The 24,235-nt window shown below is 50.9% G+C and overlaps 1 protein-coding gene across 3 annotated transcripts in view; it reads left to right on the forward strand.

The window, feature by feature from the left end:
- The first annotated feature begins 3,636 nt into the window (after positions 1 to 3,636).
- CACNA1A (calcium voltage-gated channel subunit alpha1 A) overlaps positions 3,637 to 24,235 on the forward strand; it is a 214,655-nt gene continuing 194,056 nt past the window's right edge. For all 3 annotated transcript variants that reach the window (XM_040629220.1, XM_040629218.1, XM_040629219.1), the window contains exon 1: positions 3,637 to 3,929. In XM_040629220.1, coding sequence (XP_040485154.1) covers positions 3,637 to 3,929 — 293 coding nt within the window. The remainder of the gene's footprint in view (positions 3,930 to 24,235) is intronic.

Below are 24,235 nucleotides of genomic sequence, written 5' to 3' on the forward strand. Positions count from 1 at the left end.
TGTCTATTGATGGACACTTGGTTGCTTCCATATCTCGGCTATTGTAAATAATGCTGCAGTGAACATAGAGGTGCATGTATCTTTGCATGTGTCCGTGTATGAACGATCTAGAGTAGGAATTATACACTATGTTCTATGTGGGTGGCTTTTTTTGCTCAGCACCATGACTGTGAGATGGGCCCATGTGTTTGTGTGTAGCTGGGGATCACCCATTCTCGCTGCTGCGTGTACGATGTTCCGCAGCGCATTAACCATTTTCTATCGAGAGACATTTGAGAAGTCCCCAGTTTTTAGCCAGTACGAATGTGCTGCTATTCACATTCTAAGGTGTGGCTGTCAGTGGACATATGTCCTCATTCCCCCTGGGCATGAACCCAAGATTGCCAATGCCAGACCACGGGGTATTCATATATTCAGTATTGGTAGAAATGGCCAGTTTTCCAAAGTGGTTGTACGAGATTAGACCCCACCTAACAGAATACAAGTCAGACGTGGTTTCAGATTCATGGCAGTGACCTGGGTAAGTTTTTAAACCTCTCTCAGCCTCAATGTTCTTATCTGTAAAATGGGGCTTCTGTGAAGACTCCATAGAATCTTTACCCTGATAAGGACTTTATCAATGAGAGGTCAGTCTTTCCTGAAAAACTCTGAGGTCTTTAGAAATCCGTGTAGGTAACACTTATGCCATGAAACTCAACTGTCTTCTCAGGAAAGTCCATAAAAACAAGTTATTGTAAGTTTGCTTTGCACGACACGGTCTTCTTACATGACTGGCCTTTGGCATCCACGCACCTGGGATTACTTCTTGTTTCCCAATGGCTATCATTTGCCCTTGAGATATGAAACAACATCAAGTACAAAAATCATTACTATTTGTAGAGAATCCTATACGCCCCATCTCCTTGCAACTATAGTTACTCTTGGTTTTATCATTTTGTCCATATTTTGACAAGTTAGAAAAATCTTGAAAATGCTGTAAGTAACCTGTAAGGGATGACTCATAGGCACAGAATGGGGAATTTATATAAAGATGTATCTTTTCTAGAATGTTCCAAAGAACTCAAATACTGATGTGGGGGGGGGGATCAATCAAATTCAACTAGGTAAGGCTCAAAAAAAACCAAAACCAAAACCTTTGCCTTCTTCATCCTGTTCCCCAACCCCTGCCCTCACCCCTGCCTTCCAAGTCTGTACATGGCTTTCTAAAAATTCAGTGGTTTCTTGGTACATCGATACTTTGAAAGACAGTTTGTTACCATTTTATAAACCTGAAGGTAGGCATACCCTGGGACCCAGAAATTCCATTACTAGGGCTATTCCTACAGAATGCATGCTCATAGGCACAGAGTATCTGAGGCAGGAATGTTTAAAGCCCCAACTGGAAACAATCCAGATGTCCATCAGCGGGATAATGGATAAACAGAGTGTGGCATAGTCTTTCAATGGAGTACTATGTAGCAGTGAAAGCGAATCAATCACAGCTACAGGTGACGACAAATGAAGTTTAAAGACACGTTAGACCAAGAAGCCAGACGTCACAGGATATATACTGTATGATTCCATTTATGTAAGAATCCAAAAAGATGCCAGGTAGAACTGTACTGTCTGGGAAGGCACAATCAGGTAGTAAAGGTATAAAGAAAAGCAAGGTTATTAACAGTAGAAAGTCAGAATAGTGATTATTGCTGGGGGAAGACCTGTGTGTGTGTGTTCCTGGGAAGCTGGCAACGTCCCCTTCGTAGCCCTGGACCTGAGTATTAGTTTCAAGAGCATTGGTTTCCCAGCAAAGTCTACAACTGTACATTTATGCTTTAGGCATTTTTCTGCGTGCTTGTTCAACTTGTCAATATGAAAAGGGGAATGGGAAATAAACTGCAGTGGTTCTGGAGGGGAAGTGAACAAACCCACAGAGGCTGGGTTTCCAGTGTGAAATATACCACCCAGAAGCCCTATCCAGCCAACTAGGACCTGGTTTAGTTATCTGCTGCTGGCGGTTAAGGTTTGCCACCTCTGGAGTCAGTGTCTCTGTGACTTGAAACTTGGACAGAAGTGCCCCCAAATCGTTCTCCTCAAAAATGTGTCTTTTGCTAAACGGACCAGATTTGTTTTGAGACCGACTAATTGCACTCTTGGACACGAATCTCCTTCTCTTTTTTATCATGAAGTTTCTTCCTCCTGACCTCCTTGCAAGATGCTTGAGAGCGTCCGGTTGTCTGCAACCGAAACGGAACCCATTGGAAAACAAGGTTTCCTCCCAGGGGAGGAAGAATCTGTCCTCCCAACTTCCCCCTCTGCCTCCCGACCATCCGGCTCTCCCCTCTTCTCCCCCACAAACTCCGCTGAGCCGGGTCCCCTCGCGCCTCCGCGATTGGTCGCGGGCCATCATGTGTCGACATTCTGGGTGGGTCTTTCTCCCGTTAAACTCATCAATCGCTCCTCTTTGGAGCTTCGCTGGCCAGTGGTTTAGACCTTTGAGCCCATTTTCCCTCTTCCTTCCTCTTCCCCCACCCCTCCACACCAGTCTTATTTTAGCAAAACCTAGAGGAGAAGGAGGAGGAGGAGGAGGCATTGGGGGGTGGGGGGAACGCTAGGCATTGCAGCATCCGGGAGCAGCTACTTAGTGGCTAAGCGAACGGCGCATACCTCTCTCTCCCCCCCTCTCTCTTTTTCCCCTGTTGGGAATTTTCAGGATTTCATTGCTGCAATTTAACCCCAAGATGAGGCACGATTGAGCGAAAGGCTGCGCGCACACGCACACTCACACTCCTTCGTGAGCAGAAGAGGCAGCCGCTGGTGATTCAGGAAGGAAAAAAAAAAAAAAATTCACCCGGACCCTGCGGCTTCAAGACTCCTTAAGAGCCCTCCGGAGCGTTTCCCTCCCCCTCCCCTTCTTTCCTTTCCCGTTAATATTCTTTCTTTTAATTTAATTTTATTTTTTGGCTACAGATCTTTCAGCCTTTTGAAGGTCTAGGAACTCAAGCAAAACAGAAAGGGGGATTTTTTTTTTTAATTTTGGGGGCTGCCCTCCCCCCCCCCGCAAAGACCTGGGTTTTATTTTTATTTTTCAATAAAATTTTTTCCTAATGGGCCGAGCGCACTCCTTTTGCAAGATGCCAGCCTGACCCGGACCTCGGAGGAATTTGAAGCTTCCACTGCGTCCCGGGGGGGCGTCCTTTGCAAACCGTTCGCGTCTTAAAGGGGGTGTGCGTTGTGTGTGTGTGTGTTTTTTTTTTAACTGTCTTTTTTTTTTTTTTTTTTCCGGAGTGGGTGGACTGGGGATTGCCTGGATTCCTTCCTCGGTTATTTTTTGCCTCGCTTCCCTCTCCCCTCCCCCTCCCCGGCCCCCGCGCCCCGCCCCCGCACCCTCCTCCGCCCCTCCTTCTCCGGGGTCAGCCAGGAAGATGTCCCGAGCCGCTATCCCCGGCTGGGGCCGGGCAGCCGCCTTGTGAGCCCCCGACCCGAGGCGCCGAGCCGCCGCCGCCCGATGGGCTGGGCCGTGGAGCGTCTCCGCAGTCGCAGCTCCAGCCGCCGTCTTCACAGCCCCGGCAGCATCGGCAACGGCAGCGGCGGCGGCGGCGGCGGCGTCTTCCGCATCGTTCGCCGCAGCGTAACCCGGAGCCCTTTGCTCTTTGCAGAATGGCCCGCTTCGGAGACGAGATGCCGGCCCGCTACGGGGGAGGAGGCTCCGGGGCAGCCGCCGGGGTGGTCGTGGGCGCCGGAGGCGGGCGAGGAGCCGGGGGCAGCCGGCAGGGCGGGCAGCCCGGGGCGCAAAGGATGTACAAGCAGTCAATGGCGCAGAGAGCGCGGACCATGGCCCTCTACAACCCCATCCCCGTCCGACAGAACTGCCTCACGGTCAACCGGTCTCTATTCCTCTTCAGCGAGGACAACGTGGTGAGAAAATACGCCAAAAAGATCACCGAATGGCCATATCCTTTGCCCGAACCCGGCAGCGAACCCCGGCAGCTGCGCTCCCCCTCCTCCCTCCGCTTCCCCTCTTCCAGGCTGGGAGAGAGACCCGGGGGTTGATGGGAGGTGGGGGGGTCTTCCAGGGGATGGGAGAGGGGGCACCGGGGAGGAGTGTGGAGAATCTCTCCACCCCGAGCTGGGTTGAGCTACTGTGGAGGCTTGGGGTGGGGGAGCCGGGGGAGTGGATTGCTCCTAAGGACCGATTCCAGAATGAGGGCTGGGCCCTGGGGTCGTAACAGGGGCCTGGGTGGGAGCTTCAGAGCCAGTTCTGGATGGGTCAGAGTTTTCCCAAATGAGCATGGACCCGGCCGGGGCCTGGGCTCTCCGGCCAGGGCAGGAGAACCATGGGGGCTTTGGCTGGGTTTCCTTAGGTGGCCCTCACTGGAATCCACGGGAGCCTCCAGGCTGGAGCCCGAACCCAGCTCGCTGGCTTCTCCACCCCTGCCTTCCCCCGAAGAGGGGGCCGCTGTCTTAGGGCAGAGCGCTTAGGGGTTCCCAGGGCCAAGAGCCAGTGGAAGAACATGTGGCCTTCACACGGAGGGGAAAGCACTGGCCAGAGCTCGTATGCTGGGGTGGGCCACTGGCCCCGATCTGGGAAAGGCAGTGGTGGGTTGGGGCACACTTACTCTTCCCTATGCCTGCGGGTCCCATTTCCTTCAACTACTGCTCGGGGGCCTCATCATCGTTGGGGTGTAGAAAACATCCCATTTGCCCCATCTGGGCCCCTGACCTGGAAGACCCAGATGGACTATTTCAATAAGAAAGACAGGGCGAAAGGAAATGAGGTGGCAGGGCCTTCCCAGGGTATGGTGTCAGGCCTTGGGTTGGATTCGGCTTCTCCCACCCTAGGGAACCGGGAGGGGACACCAGGAGAATCAGCCTCCATGTGGACACCTCCGGGCAGGTAAATGTCTTTTTTTTTTTTTTTTTTAAATCAAAGATCCAGAGGAAGAAGGTGAAGACCACATTTTCCTCTATTGAGATGCTATCGAAATGCAGATCCCCTTGTGTTTCTTTAAATCTGTGCCTGCTTGAAATAAACCTTGAGGAGGGCTTAACATCTGTTGAGATGTAGGCAGGCAAGGATGGGTAATTAGTCGGGCTTTCTAGCAGTTATCTAAGCATGACCCAGATTCCAAGTGGGGGGACGCACCCTGCTCCCCAGGCTGGCTGGCCACTGTGCCATGCCCAGATGTGCTGCTCCTCCGCTTGCTTCCAACTGGCTGCCCTCAGTGTACAAGTGAACGGGGCTGGATGGGCCCCTGGGGCTCAGCAAGGAGCCCCCATTCCTTTGTGTTTGGTTTCCACTGTGATATACTCAACAGGGCTGGGCCCCAGGTGGTCCTGGGGTTGCTTATTTGAGGAGCTCTGTGGCTGGTGGATTCATTTTTAGGGGAACTCAAAATTGAGCAAGCTTTTGGCTTCTAGGTGCTGAAATTGTAAGAGGACTCTGAGGTTTTGGGGCGTGGGAACAGCCTACTTTGAGGGTGGTGAAAATTAGGAGGTTCAGCTGGGGTCTTTCTGGAGGCGCACACCTCTAAGCCTGATGTCGTCTTGATTGGTGCACGAACCAGGAGCCTGGCCTTTGCCTCCCAAGGTCCAATCTTGTGAAGACCCACTGAAATGCTCAGGGGTCTTGTGATCACTCTGCCTGCCTCCCCACCCTCCACCTCGGGAGTGGTGGGGGCTTGGAGGGTGGCAAGGTGTCCATGTGTCCATGCTCAGATAACTCCAGGGGGTGTCCAGCAGGGAATCACTGGGCTGACAGGTTTCCATGTTGAAAATGGCTTTAGTTTGCCTTCTGGAGCCTGGATTTGGAGTCTTCTAAGAGGAGAGGAAGGAGGTGGGAGTCCTAATGTTGTGTCCTCAGCTCACCCCGTCCAGACTGAATCCTGCAGATCAGAGAGCTGTTGGAAAGCGAGGGGCTGGCCAGGGGCCCCTCAGAAGGAAGACTCTCTGGGGAGGGATGCAGGTGAATTGGGAGTGTTCCGTTGGTACTTTCGGTTTTCTTTGGCTTTCTTGCTGTGTGATGAGTTTGCGCATTTTGTTCTCTGCAAACAGTTTTTATTCTCTTTTTGGCCCGAGGCAGCAAACACATTATACAGCCCCACTCTGGAAGGGAAGGCTCTCCATCCCCCCAATCTGTCACCAAGCAGGGTAATCCAGGTCTAAGCTTTCTGGGGGGTGGGAGGATGAGAGGAGAGAGGGCAGAGAACTGGGGGGGGGGGCGCTGGATAAGGGACCCGGGGCCAGTGCAAAGAGATGGACTGTGGAAATGCCGATGAGCCAGGGTACCAGGGCAGATGTTGGCTTCTGTATCCAAACACTTGCGCCATTTAAAATACTGTCTTTTAGTACTTACACTGAACTTTTAGAATAAAGTCTAATATATGCAGACAAAAGTACGCAAGTCAAGTCCAGATTCATACGTGTTCACAAAGTGACCACAACCATTGCAACGAGTCCCAGGACAAGAAAGAGGATGTGACCAGTTCCCCAGAAGCCCCCCTCCGGTCCCCCTCCCCCCCATTCACACCACAGGGTTAACCACTACCCTGACTTCTAAGCCCACGGGTTCCTTTTCCTCCATTTGGACTTCCCGTCAGTGGAGTCACAGGCTGTGTTCCTTTGTGTTTGGTTTCTTTTGCTCAGCAGCCTGCCGGGGGGGATTCACCCCGGTTCCTGCAAGTGGTTGTGGGGTTGCTGCTTCTCGTTGCTCTCTGCCATTGTACTCGGTGAGTCTGCCACAGTGTACTTGTCCCCTCTACTTGTGAGGGCCATCTGGGTAGTTTCCAGATTGTATCATTACAAACATTCTGGTGCATGTCTTTGGCTGAACTTTTTTTTTTTTTTTCCCGCATTTCTTTTGGTCCGTCCCTAGGAATGACACTGCCCCTGCCAATCTTTCATGCATGTAGCAGGGCGAGTATCTGGAAACGGCATCCACTAGGGGTGCCGCTGAATATGGAAAGCACCTTCTTCACTGTCTCGTGGAGGAGGAGTGAGCGAATGTTCCGTGAACTTGGCTGTACGCTCCTAGGGCTTAAGACTGTTACTTCCAAATGCAAATTCCAGCATGGCACACTGGTGGAGGGCGCAGCCTTCCAGTCTCCATGGCCTCGGGTACTCCGCCACTACTTCGCCTTACCCTTTTGCACCCTACTGTCACGGCGCCTCCAAGCTTGAAACCAGCAATGAGAATTCAGGGTTCTCCTTCATTCTAGTGTTCTCTTCTTAAGCAAGAAAACCCAAATGGAAGTCTTTGATGTTCAGATTTACATTGCTGTCTCTTTTTCTTGGAGTGTGCTGGGCAGCGGGCCGTGTGGACCACACACCTTGGTTCCACGTTTACATTGATCGGGAGTCTCATTTCAGTGTGGCCGTGATGGGCTCCGGTGCTGGCTTCTAAGGAGCTCAAATCTGTCAGCTCAATAAGGCGCATCTGTCAACCTTACCAGAGCCCCCACTTAACGCCACTCACTCCTTCTGATGTGCTACCAAACGCCATTGTGAGTGTCATCTTCCCCCAGTCCTGCTGATGCCAGCAGATCTCCCACTGAGCACGATGTAAGAATTGGGGCCGTGGCAAGAGCTGCGGACCCAGGTCTGTGTGCTGTCACACTCGGTCTCCTGAATGACACGCGGGATTCCAGCTTTTCACCCGTGTTTTTGGCAATCTGAACAAGGAGCCGAGTCCCATCACATCAGGTAACCTTCGGACATTGGCCGATTGGTGTTCCCCAGTTTTTTTAAAAGAGGAATGTTCTGTGTGGGAACCAGAGGGAGGCCTGGGAGAAGTTGGAGCATGTTATCAGCCTCTGCTCATCCTGAAAAGTAGAATGTGCTAGAAGATACTACTATAGAGGGCAAGACAGTATGACCCCTATGATACTTCTACTAGCCCAGCACGGCTGGTAATTCCAGAAGAGCAAAATTCTGGGAAGTAAGAATTAGCATGACTTTTCCATTGGGATTTTTTTTCCCCCACAAAGGTGCAAGCCCTCCTCTGTAATCCCCAAACCCCAAAAGCTCTGAAAACCAAAAGAGCAGATCACATAGGGGTAAAATCCTACCTTGAACTGACCCGAGTTTATAGTCTTTTCACACAGTCTTCATTTAGCCCACGTGGTGTGCATTTTGATGGGTTTGCTGCAGAAATGTTCGATATGTTTGATTATGGGGTGCTGCTCCAGCTCCCCGCTGGGAGTGTTATGTATGCCTTGTAGTGTCTCCCAAACTTTCATGTGCGTGAGGATTGTCTTGTTAACATGGCGATTCTGGCCCAGCAGGTTTGGGGTGGGCACGGGGTTCTGCTTTACCAGGAGGCTCCCAGGGATTGCCCTGACACTGGTGCGGGTTCCACTGGGAGTAGCCAGGTCATATCATAAATGCATCCTGGGACCTTTTCCTTCTTTTTCTCCAAGATCGGGTTTATTGAGGTATAAATTACTGAGAGCAAAATTCACCCTTTGTGCCTACAGTACTGTGAGTTTTGACAGACGCATGCAGTCACGTAGCCACCACCAAAATCAAGATAGGGAATGGTTTCGGGGTGCCCGGCTATCTCAGTGGGTGGAGTGTGCGACTCTTGATCTCAGGGTTGTGGATTCGAGCCCCAGGTTGGGTGGAGAGATTACTTAAAAGTCAAATCTTAAAAAACAAAGATTAAACCGTTTCATCATCCCAGGCTATCCCGTAAGGCTTTCTGAGTCAGCACTACCCACGACCCTTGCAAGCACTGATCTGCTCTCCATCCTTATGTTTCTGCCTTTCCCAGGAGGTCATATAAATAGAATCATACTGTATGTAGCCTTTGGAGCCTTGCTTCTTTCATCCAGCCCTTTGAGATCCATTCATGTTGCGTGTATGAGTGGTTCGTTTCTTTTTCGTGCTGAGTAGTGTTCCATGCGATGGCTGGACACTGTTCACCCATTCCCCAGCTGGAAGACATTTGGGATGTGTCCAGGTTGGGCAATTGTGACTAGGGCCGCTATAAACATTGGCAGACGGGTTTTAGTGGGAACATTGGGAACGTATGTTCCATTTCTCTTGGGTAAGTAAATACCCAGGAGTCGGATTGCTGGGGTGTGCGGTAAGTATACGTTTAACTTTATAAGAGATCGCCAACTGTTTTTTTCACAGTGGCTATGCCCATTTTACATTCCCATCCTCGTTGTCCCTTTCAAAGCACCAAATTCTAAACTCCAGAGCGCGTCTGGCTTCTCGGGTTTAGGTAAAGGATTGTGGGTGTGTGTAGACAGTGCCGGAAATGGTAGCATTAAGTACCAGTCGGAGAAATGGCGAAGGGTGAGGAAGGGGGTCTCTTGCTCGGAGCGCGGTGGTTTTGCCATTCATGGTAAAAAGTCAAGCTCTGAGGCCGTGACGCTCGTGCCTGTCACCCTGTTCCCCACCGCAACCCCACCACGCCTGGCACAAAGAAAGTGCTCCAGAAATGTTCGTACAGTGAGTGAAACGCCTCTCGCCATTTATTTGCCCATCCTGTAGATGTGCTTTGGCTGCCAGCATTTTAGGGTTTCAGTGGGTTTTAGGTACAGGGGTTGTGGGGGGTGGGTTCAGGAAGGGTATGTGTGAATGAGGTTATCAGACCAGAGAAGGTCTCTGAAGTTAGAGGGCTTGGGAAGTTGGGGAGCCGTGGGCCCTTGAGAGTGAAGTCTTCCTTCAGGGGCTTGGGGGGATGTCTGTTGGGTGCTGGGGGCTTGTATAACACCCCTTCCCCACTGGCCCCCCAGTAGCAAGCACACATATGCACTCCCTCAACAGTGGAAGTGCACCACTGGGAAAGTGGGTTCGAGCCAGAGGTCGTCAAAGCCCCAAAGCCCCGCAGTTAATACATTTTGGAGAATGCTAACTCAGCTCTTTGGGAAGGATCGGTGTGTTGCCCTGAAATATGACAGAGGAGCGAGAAAGCCGGCCAGGCCCAGGTTCGAGTGGCTCCCCGCCCTGGCTGTTTTGGGCATCAGAGTCTCAGTGTGCGTGGTGAGGATACCGCTTCTGATAGCCTCTCCCTCGGAGGACTCCTGGGGAGGGTATGTGGGTTCACACGTGGTGCATGCTCAGGTCAGCGTCGGGCACGAAGAAGCTCCGAAACACATGAGCTGTGATGTTGGAGAGTACTTTTTCCCCTGATGGTCTTTTCTGGAAACTTTGGCTGAAAATCGGGTTCTCTGGGTAGGAGTGGGAGCAAAGGGCCCCTCCGTGACTGGCCAGTTTGGATTTGTTAATCTGAGTGTGGCACTCTTTAAAGCACCCTCAGTTGTTCTGTGTTCTCTGTTCTGTCTGGAAGCTTTAAGGGGGGAAAATTCATGCCCACTTGACCTATTTTTCTATTCCCTTCGGTCTAAGATAAAATTAATTGTCTTCCTCTCCCTTGATCCCTCCCTTTGTGGGTGACAAGGTGAGGGAGTTTTATAGCGTGTAATTAGCTTCCCTGTTCTCCCTCCCACCCCATCTCCTTCTGAGCTGGCCAAGAGTCCAGCCCAGGATGGAGACCACATGCCTTAGGACAGCTGCTGTGGTCACCCCAGGCAACTAGGGAGGGTTTAACAACAGAACCTGCTCAGCTTTGGGGTTAGAATGTGTCGTCCCCCTCAACTCCTGTCTTTCTTAATTCTCACCTCTTACCTCCTAGGAGAATAGAGAAGGCAAAGAACATACCAGGAGAGGGAACCAGGGGGTGGGCTCTGCAACTTGGGTTTCCAAAACCACTGGGCATTGGTCCTTGTCTGGATAGGATGACCAGATGTCCCAGTTTGCCTAGGACTGTCCTGGTTTTGGCATCTCAGGAAATACTCCCAGTAGTTCTGGGCAAACCAGGACACTGGTCACCCTACTGGTGAGTTCTTAACACCCAAGAAGGGAGAGAGGATGGGAACAAGAGATGGTGCCAGTATGTGGGAAAGGAGGAGATAGGTGGCTTTTCCCCTCTGAAAAGCTGGGACTTTTTACTGGAACGAACTGTGCTTTTGGAAGCCACCTATTTAAGGCAGCTAATGCGAGAGAGATCCCGGCTCTGAGGCGGAATTTCTGAGTTAAGTCCAGATCAAGTTTTGTCGTCTCTCTTGGGTCAGAGAGGGCTTTTCTCTTCCGTTCAGACTGGGAACATCCTCGGATCTTCCGTGGAGGTGCTCAGGGCTCAGGCGGGACCTGGAATTCGGAATTAGCGGTCCCTCCCCTGAATGACACTATTCGAGAGGCAGGGCCCCCTCTCCAGAGCTGTGAGGGAAACTCAGCTTCGTCGCCCACCTGCCAGTAAATAATATTCACGCTGTTAAGTACTGTTCTCCTTTTAGGTCTGTGTGTAAAAAATATATATAATTTTAAACCAATTTCTAAAGTATTTTTATACAAGTAGCTTTTGCAGGAGGGCTAAGTCTGATTTCAAGAATAAATTGACAGATGCGTCTCGGAGGAAGCCCTGGTGCAGACCTAGAACTTGCTGGCTGGTGGGAGGGTAGGGAGGGTAACGTGGTTTCCGACCTTCTAGAACCCACCATGCTTTTACCCCATTGACCTTTATTGTTTTCCTTATTAAGGATAACGGGCGTGGGAGGCTATGCCAACTTTCACTTGCTCCCCTGAAATGTTTGTGGCACATCATGGAGTCCATGTAGGAATGTTCCTGTCTGAGCAAGAGCATCAAAGAGTGGAGGCGGAGAAGAGGCAGGGAAGGGGAGGTGACTTAGGGTGGAGGCAAAGCATACAGGGCTGGAGGATAGGTGACCCGCGCTGCACATCTCAGCTCCGGCCCCTAGCCGTGGAGCCTCAGTCTCCTCATCTATAAAATGGGCAGAGCAGCCCTACACCCAGGGAATTCTGGGAGGATTAAAAGATACTGTGCTCAGAAACCATGTGGTGCGAATGATAACGCTGTGAAAAGAATGGCCTTCAGACCCCAGGACAGTGAGGGTGGGGTTTGTGTGACCACTGCTCTGGAAATGCTGGTGGACCAGGTACCTGGAACGGTGGTCCTCCAAGCGTGGTCCCCAGCCCTCCAGCGTCAGCATCCCCTGCTCTAGGGCAGAAGTGCTCACCCTTGAGCACGCATCAGCATCACCTGGAGGGCTGTTTAAACACAGGGGGCCGGGCCTCAGCCCCGGAGTTTCTGATTTAAGAGGTTTGGGGTAGAGCCTGAGAACTCCCATTTCTAGCATGTTCCCGGGCGGTGGTGCTGCGGCTGCTGGTCTGGGAGCACACTTGGAGAAACCCTGAGCTAAACAGGATCAGTAACGGCCGCCTGTGGTCTCCGACCTCCCTTTTCCCCCTGCTCCTCCCCCACTGCATTCCCCAAAGGCAACCACTGTCTCTTGGACGCTGTCTCTTGGATTGTGTGTCTTCCTCCCTTCCTCCTTCTTTTCTTCCTCTCTTACAGGTTTTATCCCATATTTACATACACCTTAACATAAATTTAGTTTTCCTGGTTTCTGGTTTCTGAACTTGGTAGCCTTCTGAAACTTGTACTTGCCTTTTCCACCCAACTGTATGTTTCTAAGATTCACCTGCTGTTCAGCATAGCTGTAGGTCTTTTCCTTTTCTCTGCTTAATATTGCAGTCGGTGATGCTACAACGATTTATCCATTTCCCGGGGTGATGGACGTGTGGGACGTTTCCAGCGTGCGTGTGTGCGTGAGTGCGCGTGCACGCATGTGTGCTTGCTGTTTTGAACAGTGCTGCTGTGATGAATACATGATTTTTGAATGAATGAATTCAAGGTGTCGGTTTTAGTCTGTGTACTTGGGAACCTAGCTTCACCTGGAATCAGCTGAGATTCGTTAACGTCTATGGAACACCAGCCCTCTGACAGGCTCTGGCCAAGCTGGTTCTCAGTTTCCTCCTCATTCCAAGGGCTGGGTCAGCCAGACAGCCCCCATTCCTTCCTAGAGAGTTGGGGTCTTGAACAAATTGGAATAGTCAAAAATGTTTATGGACTTGATTATCTCTGGAAGAGTTGTCAGGATGCAGAAATTTTAACAGTCTGGCCCGTTCCTAAACGCGGTGCTGTCTTTTAAGTTACGGATCACGGAGGGATGTCTGTGGCTTCTGGGAAGGAAGGTGATCCCATGCAGTTAGTATCAGCTGAGTGGGTGGATGGATGGATGGATGGATCTGTGGATGGTTGGACAGACAGGCGGATGGAGGGGTGGGATGAAAGAAGGAAGGAAGGGAAGGAGGGAGAAAGGAGGAAAGAGGAAGATGAATGATGTGGGATATCTGGGTGATCAGATGGCTAAGTGGATGGGTCAGGTGGACGGGCGAGTAGATTGCTGGATGACTGTTGGGTGCATGTTTGTGGTTGAGTAGAAGGACAGACGACTGCACGGGATTGAAGGGTGGGGAGGTGGATGGGTGGACGGATAGGTGATGGTGAAGATAAGGGCGTGTGCGGCAGGGTGGTTGTCCGTGTTGGGTGTCTGGGATATTAGGGTTCTTACTGGGTCGTTAATGACCAAGTCCCTCCACTTGCCACCTTCATGGTACCTTTCTCAGCATCAAATGCATCTTGCATGCTTTTTGTGAAAAGCAGTGAGATTGTGTGTCTCCTTGAGGGTAAGGGACAGTGCTTTCCCTTCCTCATACCCCCCAACAGTTCCTGGGCTACGTCATGCATAAATGTTTGTTAACTGAGTAACGATGAGGAAAAGAAACGGTGTTGTTGACAAAGATTATGAAAATTCGGGGAACACCTGGTTTTGTTTATTTCCACACTGGGACTGGAAGTGGAATTGCTTGGATTTTACCCCATCAGTGAATAGTGGTGGGCTGGTGGGATAGCTCTCTTCTGAGCAGATTAGATAAATGCCCCCGATTCCTACTCACTGACCAGAGATTACAGATTACAGACGCACCACGGTCTGGTCGGTCTGGTCGCTGCTTTCTCTTTGTCTCATCTCTTCTATTCTCTGCCCCTTCCGCTCTGTCTCAGCTCCACTGGCCATTTTTGCCCACACCCAGCTCATTTGCATCCGAAGGCGAAGGCGTTTGTGCTGGCTGTTCTCTCCACCTGTCTCCCCGTGGCTGACTCCTCTTTATTTAGGTCTCAATGCAAGACTTGCATCTTCCAAGAGGCCTACCCTCTTCATTTATTGAACACCTGAAGTACAAAGAAGGATATAAAATATATGTATAGTCTCCTATGCAAAGGGAATCTCTGGAGACGTTTTAATGTATTTCATTCTGTCCCCTTTTATAAGCTTTTGCGAACATATTTCCATGCCTCTAGATATCCTTGGAAAGCATCAGAGCTCCCATGTACCGTTGCACAGGCTGTACATTGCACAAGGGTATCATATCTCATAGACATCATGGAGCTGTACATTTATTATTTCAATTTCCCAGCTGATGAAAGCTTAGTATCTTGTTCTAGAAAAATGAAGATATTATGACAACTTTTTGACAGATGGACCTAACAACTTGAAAAAGGGGTGTCTTATTTAAATTCACACAGTGGTGCTGTATGGGTTGGCAGCAACCCCAGAAAAGACTGCTGTTAATATCTGACAGTACTCCGCTTTAGGGACGTTTCCTACTTCCTGTAACCGCCTCCAGTTGTTTGTTTGTTTTGCTTGTAAACAACAGCGCAACGAACATCTTTGTGTCTCTGTGTCCAAGGCTCTGATTATTTTCAGAATAAAATGCTGGTTTACGTAAAGTGCTGAAGTCTGGAGACTGTCACCTGCACTGTCTTTGAATCTGTAGAAGAGATTTTGAGACCAGGTGACACCAAGTTCAGGAAGTGGATGGGGAGGGGCAGGGAAAGAACTGCTATTTGGTTTGGCATTTTTCCTAGGCTGCATGGAAAGAGTGCTTTCGAACCGGGGGTGATTTCGCCCCCCAAGGGACTTTTGGCAGTGTCTGGAGATGTTTCTGGTTGTCGTGACCATGGAGGGCAAGGTGCTACTGGCATGCAGTGGGCAGAAGCCAGGGCTGCTGCTGACTGGCTGTCCTCAAATGCACAGGACACCCCCATCTGTCCCCCCCTCACCCCTCCAGTAAAGAATCATCCAGCCCAAGGTGTCAGTAGAGCTGAGATTGAGAGGTCCTGATGTAAAAGGTGTCACAGATTTCCTGGAGGGGAGTGGGTGGATTTCGGGTTTTTGGGTGACTTAAATTGAATTTACAGTTTCTCTTCCTCGCTGGGTGTCTAAGCCAGCTTTCTGTGAACTTTAGATCCCACACGATCAGCAACAGGCTTGCTACCGCCAGATTCGTTGATGTAAATATAGATGAGTATATAGGAGGAAATCTCAGCCGGAGTTGGAAAATGTTGGAATGAAAGCTGCTGCGGCCTTTCCTTCTCCTTCCCTCTCCTTCTGTTGCCCAGTTTTTAAATCGTGTCTCACTTCTCTGGGCTCCTGGTGTGGTGGGTGCTGCTGGTGTAGACCGTGGTTCTCTATTCCCTTCGTCCCCGCATCCCGGGCTGGCCTTGTGCATGAGCAGGAGACAGAGCCTGGGACAGATTAGCTGAGAGACGAGAGTGGGGAGAGGAGTGCCTTCATTCATTCGTGGTGAATTCATTCCTTTATAAATGTTTATTGAGCACCTACTATGTGCCAGGCGAGTGGGGGAAGGTGAGGTCAGGAAGGTGACAGGGTATGATTCTTTCCTGAGGACAGAGTCCTGGAAATGGCACTGCTGGGGCGTATGTCAGGCTTTGGGGCCAGATTGCAAGGAGCAGGAAGGCCGTGTCCTTTCAAACACGGAGGTCCCCTTTCCTCCATTATGTGGCGCCACCGGCTCGCCCTTGATTTCGCCTTGTCACTAGATAAGCGAAAAGGGGTATCCCCTTGGGTACAATGTGTACCTTCGGGAACTGAAGAAGTAGAACGTTTTCCAGGTCTCTGTGGGCCGTCTGCATTTCCTTCATGACGTCCCTGGTCGCATTCTTCGCTCTGTCTTCTCTAGAGCTATTCCGCACGGGTATCTTCTGGGAGAGTGTGGCGGGTGTAGACACTGAGAGCTTCTGTGGCTCTGTGTTGGGTCTGAGGCAGCCCAGTGTCGTGGTTAAGCGGGAGGGCTGTAGAACTAGTCTCCTTGGGTTCCTCTTTCCAGTCGCATCATCCTGGGTGAGTTGCTTAACCTCCTGAGGCCTCGGCTTCCTCGTCTTTGAAACGCATGTAACGTTAGTGCCCACCTCACGGGGTTGTCGTAAGGCTCGGGCGGCAGCTAGGACAGTGCTTGGCGCACGGTGGGTGCTGAATAGGTTAGGCTGCTGTTCATGGGGCCTGGCACGGGCGGCCCGTGCGTCCGGAGATAGTGTGTGTTTCTGCGTACCTCTGTTGGAGTCTCCGGGCGCAGTAGCCCCACGTGATTTCGAGCAAGCTCTCCGAGCTCTAACGGACCAGACAGAATCCTTCATTCCCCTCCGCCCCCCACAACTTGATGAGAAGCAACTGGACCATTTTCCACATTCATGATGGGTGGGCCCTCTCCTCCCCTCTCTGCTCATTCATGTCATGGATTTCATTGGAGCTGTGGAAAAGAAGTGCCATATTCCAGGAGGACATGGGCACTGTGTGCCTTCGGGACAATGGTTAGTAGCTTCTCTTTCTGGAGAGCTTAGGACTCTCAGGCTGTGTGATGACTCCTTTGACTGACTTAATCTCTATACCAGCCCCAAGAGCTCAGTGGGTTTGTTTTTGCCCCCACTTTACAGATGAGTACATTGAGGTCCAGAGAGCTAAAGTCGCTTGCCAAGGTCACACATCTAGGGAGAGGGGAAAGCTCGCTGGACAGGTATGAGCACAGCAGGGGACAAAGGCCCAGAGGGCCAAAAGCTCAGGTTGTGTCCGGGAAGGCATTCATGCTCCAGATAAGTTGGCGTGCCCGTGGGCAAGAGCTGGCACATGGGGGTAGTGAAGGGACAGTTTGAGGTCTCCCAGGACTGGGTTTCTCTCTGTCAGTGGTGTGGCCTTTGGGAAGCTACCTAACTTCAGAGATCCTTGGTTTCTTCATCTGTACAATGTCTGTGGGTAGAATAGTGTTTAAGTCCCAGGAAGGTTGGAAGGATGACATCGATGGTGAATGTCAAAAATCGTGCTTGGCACAGACTACATGCTTAGGAAGTGGCAGGAGCTCTTCATTTCCTCCTTGGTCTGGGCCCTGGGACACAGACAGACACAAACAGACAGAGACGGCTGCCCTGATGTGGCTGACTTTCTAGCTGGGAAGACAGACCAAGGACCGGATCGAGGACACTGTTTAAGTGTATTGAGTGCTGTGGTGCAGAAGTGAAGCAGGGATGGGAGATGGAGCAGGACGGTGAGGGCAGAGAGTGTTGGTGCTGAGCCAAGCCAGGAGGACACCCAGGAGGGGGTGTGGGCACGAGTCTGGGGAGCAGGGAAGGTGAGGAGCAGGTGGGGTGAGGCTGGAGGCCTGTTTCAGAGGTGGCTCTGTCTAGGGAGTGAAAGGGGTTGGGTGGAGAGACCCAAGGGAGGGCTGGTGAAAGGGACAGGTGAGGGGCCCTGAGCTGGTGGGCAATGCTGGGGAAGGAAGGATGGAGAAGACCCAAGGGATTCCCTCATTTCTTCCTCTCTTGGAAAAGCGTTTCTCATTCTTAAAGACGCAGGCAAGGGGATCGGACTCTAGGTTATCTTTGTCTCTAGGTTATTTAGGAAGGTTCTAAGGCACCGTTTTTTCCCTAACCTGTTTGAGGACTCATTTCTCTCTTTCCTTGGAAATTGTATAGACCCGTGCTGCCCAGTACGGTGGCCACTAGCCACGTGTGGCTATTTTGACTTAAAGTTAATTTAAATAAAATAAAATAAAAGAGTCAGACCCCCAGTTGTAAGAGCCACATTTCAGGTGCTAGATTGCCACAGGTGGCTAGTGGCCACCATACTGGATGGCACAGATCTAGAACATTCCATCACTGTGGGAAGTTCTGTAGACATGCTGTTTAGAACCTGCGGTAGCAGCATCTCCTGGGAGCATGTTAGAAATACAAAATCTCGGGGGGCCTGGGTGGCTCAGTCGTTAAGCGTCTGCCTTTGGCTCAGGGCGTGATCCCAGAGTCCCGGGATCGAGCCCCGCATTGGGCTTCTCCGCTGGGAGCCTGCTTCTTCCTCTCCCACTCCCCATGCTTGTGCTCCCTCTCTCGCTGGCTGTCTCTCTCTCTGTCAAATAAATAAATAAAATCTTTAAAAAAAAAAAAAGGAATACAAAATCTCAGTCCCCACCCACCCCTGTAGCTTTTCAGTCCCAATCTGCTTCTCAACAAGATCCTCAGCTTGGCTAGACTCGGAATCACCTAAAAGTTTTGGAAATGCTGATGCTCTGAACCCCACCCCCACAGATGCTGGTGAGGTTGGTCCAGGGCTGCCCCTGGTCCTAGGGATCTTTAAAAATTTCCAGGTGATTCTAAAGTTCACCTTGGATTGGCAGAAAGTCCGTCGGGTGGTTAAGAACTCTTGGAAGGCAGGTAGATTGGAATTGGAGCTGTGTGACCCAAGGCAAGCCACTTATCCTCTCTGAGCCCCAAGTTCCAGGACGAGCTGGCACCTCCCTCCCGGGGCTGTGAGGAGCAAATGAGGGGATGGTTCAAAGTGCTGAGCAGGGGACCTGGGATGCGGATAGCGAGCACTCCCTACTTAAATGTGTTAATCCCTTAACATTGAGGTCAGCAGCCTTAGAGCTAATAGTTGGAGTGGAGGAAATGAAACTCTATTTTTAATGGTTTTTCAAAATTGAGTTAAAATTCACCTAACATAAAATTAACCACTCACCATTCTGAAGCGCACAGTTCAGTGGTATTTAGTACGTTCGCACAGGTGCGTGACCATCACCTCTGTCTTGTTCCAAGACATTTTCAGCACCCCAAAAGGAAACCCCAGTCCTCATCAGGCCACTCCCCACTCCCCTGCCTTCCCCCACCCCCCTGCCCTACCCCTGGCTATGGCTCCTCTGGTCCTGTCTCTTGGATTGACCTATTCTGGTTTTAGAGTTTTGGAGTCTCTCCCCTCCCTCCCCCAACCTGGCATCCAAGGGAAACTGTGTCAGGGTCTTCCTGGCCCTGGGGGTTGCCGCCCCCACCTGTGGCCTCCTCGGGCACCCTGCGCCTGCCATCAGCCCAGGTGAATGCCAGCAGCAGGCCCATGTTCTGCTCTCCTGGGGCTGCCACAAATGAGAGGTTTCATCCCAGCTGGATTTCTCCTAGTTAAATATTTCATAAAGAAGACCTACAACTTGTGACACTGGGAGCGTTTGATAGTGAAGTTAATGAGGGGGAGAGAGTCGCAGGCCGCCCACAGGTCCCTGTCTGAGACCCACCATCCCGTGTCCCCCAGCTGTGGCCTCCCTCTGTCTTTAGCACCGTGTCTGGCACGGAGCAACCACTTGACAAATGCGTGTTCAAAGGGTGTGTGTGTGTGTGTAGGTGGAGGAGGAAAGGGAGGGAGAGAGAGATGAGGGAGAAAGGAAAAGAAAGATGGACAGGACNGGGGGGGCAGAGGGATCTGAGGAGCAGAGACTGAAGTGCAGGGAGGCCATGGAGGGTGGGGGGGAGGGGCAGAGAGACACTGAGGAAGCCGGTGGGGAGGGAGAGGAATGGGAAATCCAGAGAAAGCGAAGAAAGAAACAAGAGGAGAATATTGTGTCTTGTATCTCTTCCCCTCCCCATGACCCTTGACAACCTTTTCCTCCCTCTGTCTCTCCATTTTTCATTTCCTGACTCTTGCTTTCTTGCCCAGTCTTCATCCTTTTTCATTTCCTGTGTCCCTCTTATCTTCTCATTTTCTCTCTGGGTGTTTGTCCCCTTTCCCTTTCTCTTCATAAACCATCCCTTGTGTACGTGTCTTATTGTGTCTCGTCAGTCTTTGACCGTGTGTGTGTGTGTGTGTGTGTGTGTGTGCGCGCGCGCACGCGCGTGCCTGAAAGACCAAACCTAGGGAAGAATGTAGGCACGTAAGTGGACATTTTGAAGACCAGCCATGAAGCAGACGTCCATTTTGCACGGGTCAAGAGCCGGAGCCACCGACCCCTCAGATTCCCCCATAGGCCCTTTCTGCACCACAGAACACCGGTGAGGACTGTGTGGGAATCATTAGCTTGCTTTTTCTTTGTGGTTTCACCACCTAGGTGTGCGTCCCTACGCAACGCAGTTAAATGTTTGGTGGTTTTGAACTTCGTATAAATAAACTTAGGCGATATGAATGGTTTTGTGTTTGCCTTATTGGCCTGCAATTATATTTGTAAGATTCATCCTCATTGCGGTCTCTGTGGCTCCTTCGTGGTCCTCTTTGTTCACTGACGACGAACATGTGAGGTTGGTTTCCTTCTGGGCCCCGTCAGGAGCCACATCGCTTGTTGTGTGTGCATTTTTCTGTGTGCGTGCGGGAGTCTCCTGAGGATAGAGGCCTTGGGGCAAAATTTCTGGATATTAAAATTAGTGCATCTTCAGTTTGACTAAATATACGAAAGTGTGTCGCCAAGTGCTTGTGCTCACTTACGCTCGTGCCAGCAGGGACGGAGGGCTCAGGTCGCTCCACGTCCTCATCCACACTTGCTGTTGTCAAACTTGAGCTGCAGCCCTTCTCGAGATCCGTCATTTCCGCTTGTGATTTGTCTGTGCTCCCCGATTACAAAATGGGGATTTGCCTTGTACTGTATTTATTGGGTATTCAAGTTCCTTCTCTCATGAAGAGCCCTACCCGCCATGTCTACTTTTTTATTGGGTTGATTTTTTTTTTCATATTGGTCTGTAGATGACCCCTGGCTAGTCTAGAAATAGGTCGTTCATCGTGATATGCTGCACAGCGTCTTCTCTTGGCTTGCCTTTTGATCCTTTTTTACGAGGTCTTTTGACCACAGTGGTTCTTAATTTTAATGGGGTTGAAGTTCGAAATCTTCTCCTTTACTGTTTGTGGGTTTTGTCTGTTATAGAAGAAAACCGTCCCTACCCTGAGGTCATGGAGATGCTGTATATTATTTCTTCAAGTTTTATAGTTTTTCTCACCGTCTGTCTTCAGTCAACTTGGAATTGATTTTTGCATATAGCGTGTGGGAGAGTCCAGTTTCCGTGAGAGTCGTCCCAGCACCATTTATTCCAGCGACTCGCCTCATGGTCTGTGAGACAGCCTCGCTGACTGTTTAACTTCCTACTCCCTTTGGTCTGATCTGTTTCTGTGCTCAGCTAATCAAGCCGCAAATACATTTCGAGTGCCGGTTCTGTACTAGGCCCCTGGTTTACAGCGATTAACACAACAGATGTGCTTTCACGGAGCTCACAGTCTGGCAAGGACGACAGATGACTAGTTGTGGCTACTTAATTGACAATCACAAGGCTATAAGGCCTGCAAGAAGGGACCACTCTAGCGGGCTCTGAGAGGAGCACGTAAACCCCCCCCCCCCGGGGGAAGTGCGGTAAACTGAGTCCTTAGCGCAGCTCTGCTAGAGTGGGGGTAGGGAATGGTGGGAAAGATGTTCTAACCAGAGGAAACAGCACATGAAAGGTCCTGTGGCAAATGTTCAGTTTAGGAAGGTGCTATTTATGCTAAAGGCACCATCCGGCCACTGAAACAGCAGTACGAGATTGTGTCTGTGAACGGCCCCACTGGCTGCTTTGTGGAGAATGGATTGGGCCCTGGGCGAGAATGAAAAGCCAGGAGACCAGTGAGGAAACGGCCGTGGGCCTTCAAGGAAGAGACCGTGTGCCCTGGACTGCGGTGGTGGTTGTGCAGATAGAAATCGTTGATGGCACTGAGAGCTGTTCTGAGCTGGCATGATCTTTCCCCCCTTTCTCTCCCCTCTCTCTGTCTCTGTTCCTTTTCTGGTTGAGTTTTCTGGGTGAGGAAAACAGTTTGTGTTCATGCCAAGGGTGTGCTCTGGAGGACGTATTTGCCACAGATGGTCTTTGGAATTCTAGCCAGGAGAGTAGCTGGACAGCCCCTGGCCCCCAGGGTTTTCTGGAAATAGTTCAACAATGGCCATTTATTAATAACAATGAAAACAACGAGTTTTGATCGTCTTTCCTTCAAAATACCATTTAGTTATTGCTTCATTTGTCACCCCCAACCCACCCTAGGAGATGCGTGGGGGAGAGAGACAAGGATTTTAATCTCAGTTTTATTATAGAATGAGAGGAAGTTAATTGGCGCTCTTGAGATTACACAAAAGATATTGGTTTGGGGATTGGAATCCAGTCCTTGACTTTCGGGCCCATCCCGTTAATGCAAGGTTAACACCAGCTCCCCAAGCACACGCCTGCAGACCATTTCCTCCTGGGTGCGCCTGAGTAATTTACAAGACCTCAGTTTCCTTGACTGTAAAGGGAGCATTAAAATAAAATACCTGATCAGAACTTTAGGCCTGACAGACAGGGAGGACTCATCACGTTTACCTACGTGAATCCATTAGTGCTTTTTGGTTGCCAGGAGCAGAAAACTCAAAGGGGCTTAAGCAACAAGAGAGGAGTTTAATAGCTCATGCACGGAAGAGACCAGGGAGTGACTGGCGTCCAGGGCCAGTCTGGATCCAGGGATCGGATGACATCATTAGGCCTTGGTTTCCGGGCTGTGCTTTCTGAAGCTGGCTCCATTCTCCCTGTGGCCAGGACATGGCTGCAGTTCCAATGGTTTGGTCCTCCCAAAATATCCAAAGTAATTCTCTTTCTCTGCAATTTTCCCAGCATTCCCAGCGCATGACTTACTGCTTTTGATTGGCTCTGCTGAGGTCATGTGCTCAGGCCTGAACCAGTCTCTTGGGGAAAATGGGAAGTGGGAAAGGGGTGCTCTGATTGGCTTAGGCTTGAGTCACATGATCTGTCCTGGTGTTGGGGGTGGGCCAACCTCCAGGACTGGGTAGGAGTCATCCCTTTAAAGGTATATCTGTGTATGTTAGGGGCTAGAGCAGAAGTAGTGAACCTCTCTCTCTTCTTTCTGCCAGCATTCTCTTGGCTAGAATTTCATCCCATGGTGTATCAGTGAGGGTGTCAGTAGGAAACAGAAGGCACCCTTCAAGAATTGAATTAAGAGATGTGGACAGGGGTGCCTGGGTGGGGCAGTGGGTTAAGCATCAGACTCTTGGTTTTAGCTCAGGTCGCGATCTCAGGGTCAGGAAATCACCCTGTGTAGGGACACTCTCCTTCTACTGCTCTCTTCCCCTTCAAATGAATAAATTAATTAACTTAAAGAAAGAGAGAGAGATGTGGGCAGTTGACCAAAACAGAGAGGAAAGAAGGAAGGGAGACAGGAGGAGAGAGAGAGAGGGAGAGATCACAAAAGCTGCCTGACTCAAGCTGTAACCCTCAGGAAATGGGCAGAATAAATATCCCAACTTCATGGCCTCCCCCCGTCTCCTGCCATGGCTCCCCATTATCCAAACCCAACTGGAAGCCAGAGGGTAGGGAGTTCAATGAGGCTGTCTCCGCAGTCAGCCCCCCCAGGCATAGCAGAAAGAGGGAGGGAGCATGAACTCTGGGTAGCTGAAGACAGCCAGCACCTGTGGCCCATTTAACTGCAGGGGAGCCTGGGACAGTTAGTCCGTGTGCGCATCTAGGAGGACGAGGTTTTGTGGACCCATCGCATTGTCTTTTTCACAAGGAGAAATCGGGTTCCTGGCTGTCAGAAATCTACTTTGCTGCTTTATGAGTGTTGTTATTGGTGGCGGTGGTGATCCCTGGGTGCTCCGTGCCCTCCTGGCTTGTTTTCTTTTCTCTCCCTCACTCTTCTCACTCTGAGTGGAAATCTTTTAATCTTCTAAAGGAGTTCCCTTCTATGCCAGGCTTGAGTGTGGGGTCCTCTGCTTAGAGAGCTGGTCGTTGGGGTCTTGGCAGGCAGTCTATACCCCTGGCAAGGCCCTCGGCTTAACCTGAGGCTGGGGTGGAGGGAAGTGCCTGGATGGGGCAGCAAGGGAAGCTTCCTGCCTGAAACAAGTGACCACCTCGTGGGACATGAAGCCTAGGAGAGGCCCCTCAGGCTGAGCCCGGGGAGGTGGACTCGGGTTCCATGGGCAGGAAGCAACTGGAGGAGTTGCTTCCTGCCCGCCCTCTCTTTAGAGCCTGTCTTGGCAGCCAGAAGTAGCTGCACAAATGAAATTGTAGTCTGGACGTGCTAACAATGGCTCTTGCCCATCCTTCCCCAGTCCAGTCCAGCTGTGTTAGCAGTGGCTCCCGGTATCCAGCCCCCTCCAGGATCGGCCCAGCGGCTGTAACAATGGCCTGTTCCCTCCCAGCCTTGCCTACTTCTTTGAACCCTTGTGATGATACGGCCGTCACTGGCCTGCCTTCCTCCATTCAAGTTTAACTGGCCTGTCCTCC

This window comes from Ursus maritimus, unplaced genomic scaffold (assembly GCF_017311325.1).
Source record: "Ursus maritimus isolate PB19 unplaced genomic scaffold, ASM1731132v1 scaffold_14, whole genome shotgun sequence".
Classification (NCBI taxonomy): domain Eukaryota; kingdom Metazoa; phylum Chordata; class Mammalia; order Carnivora; family Ursidae; genus Ursus; species Ursus maritimus.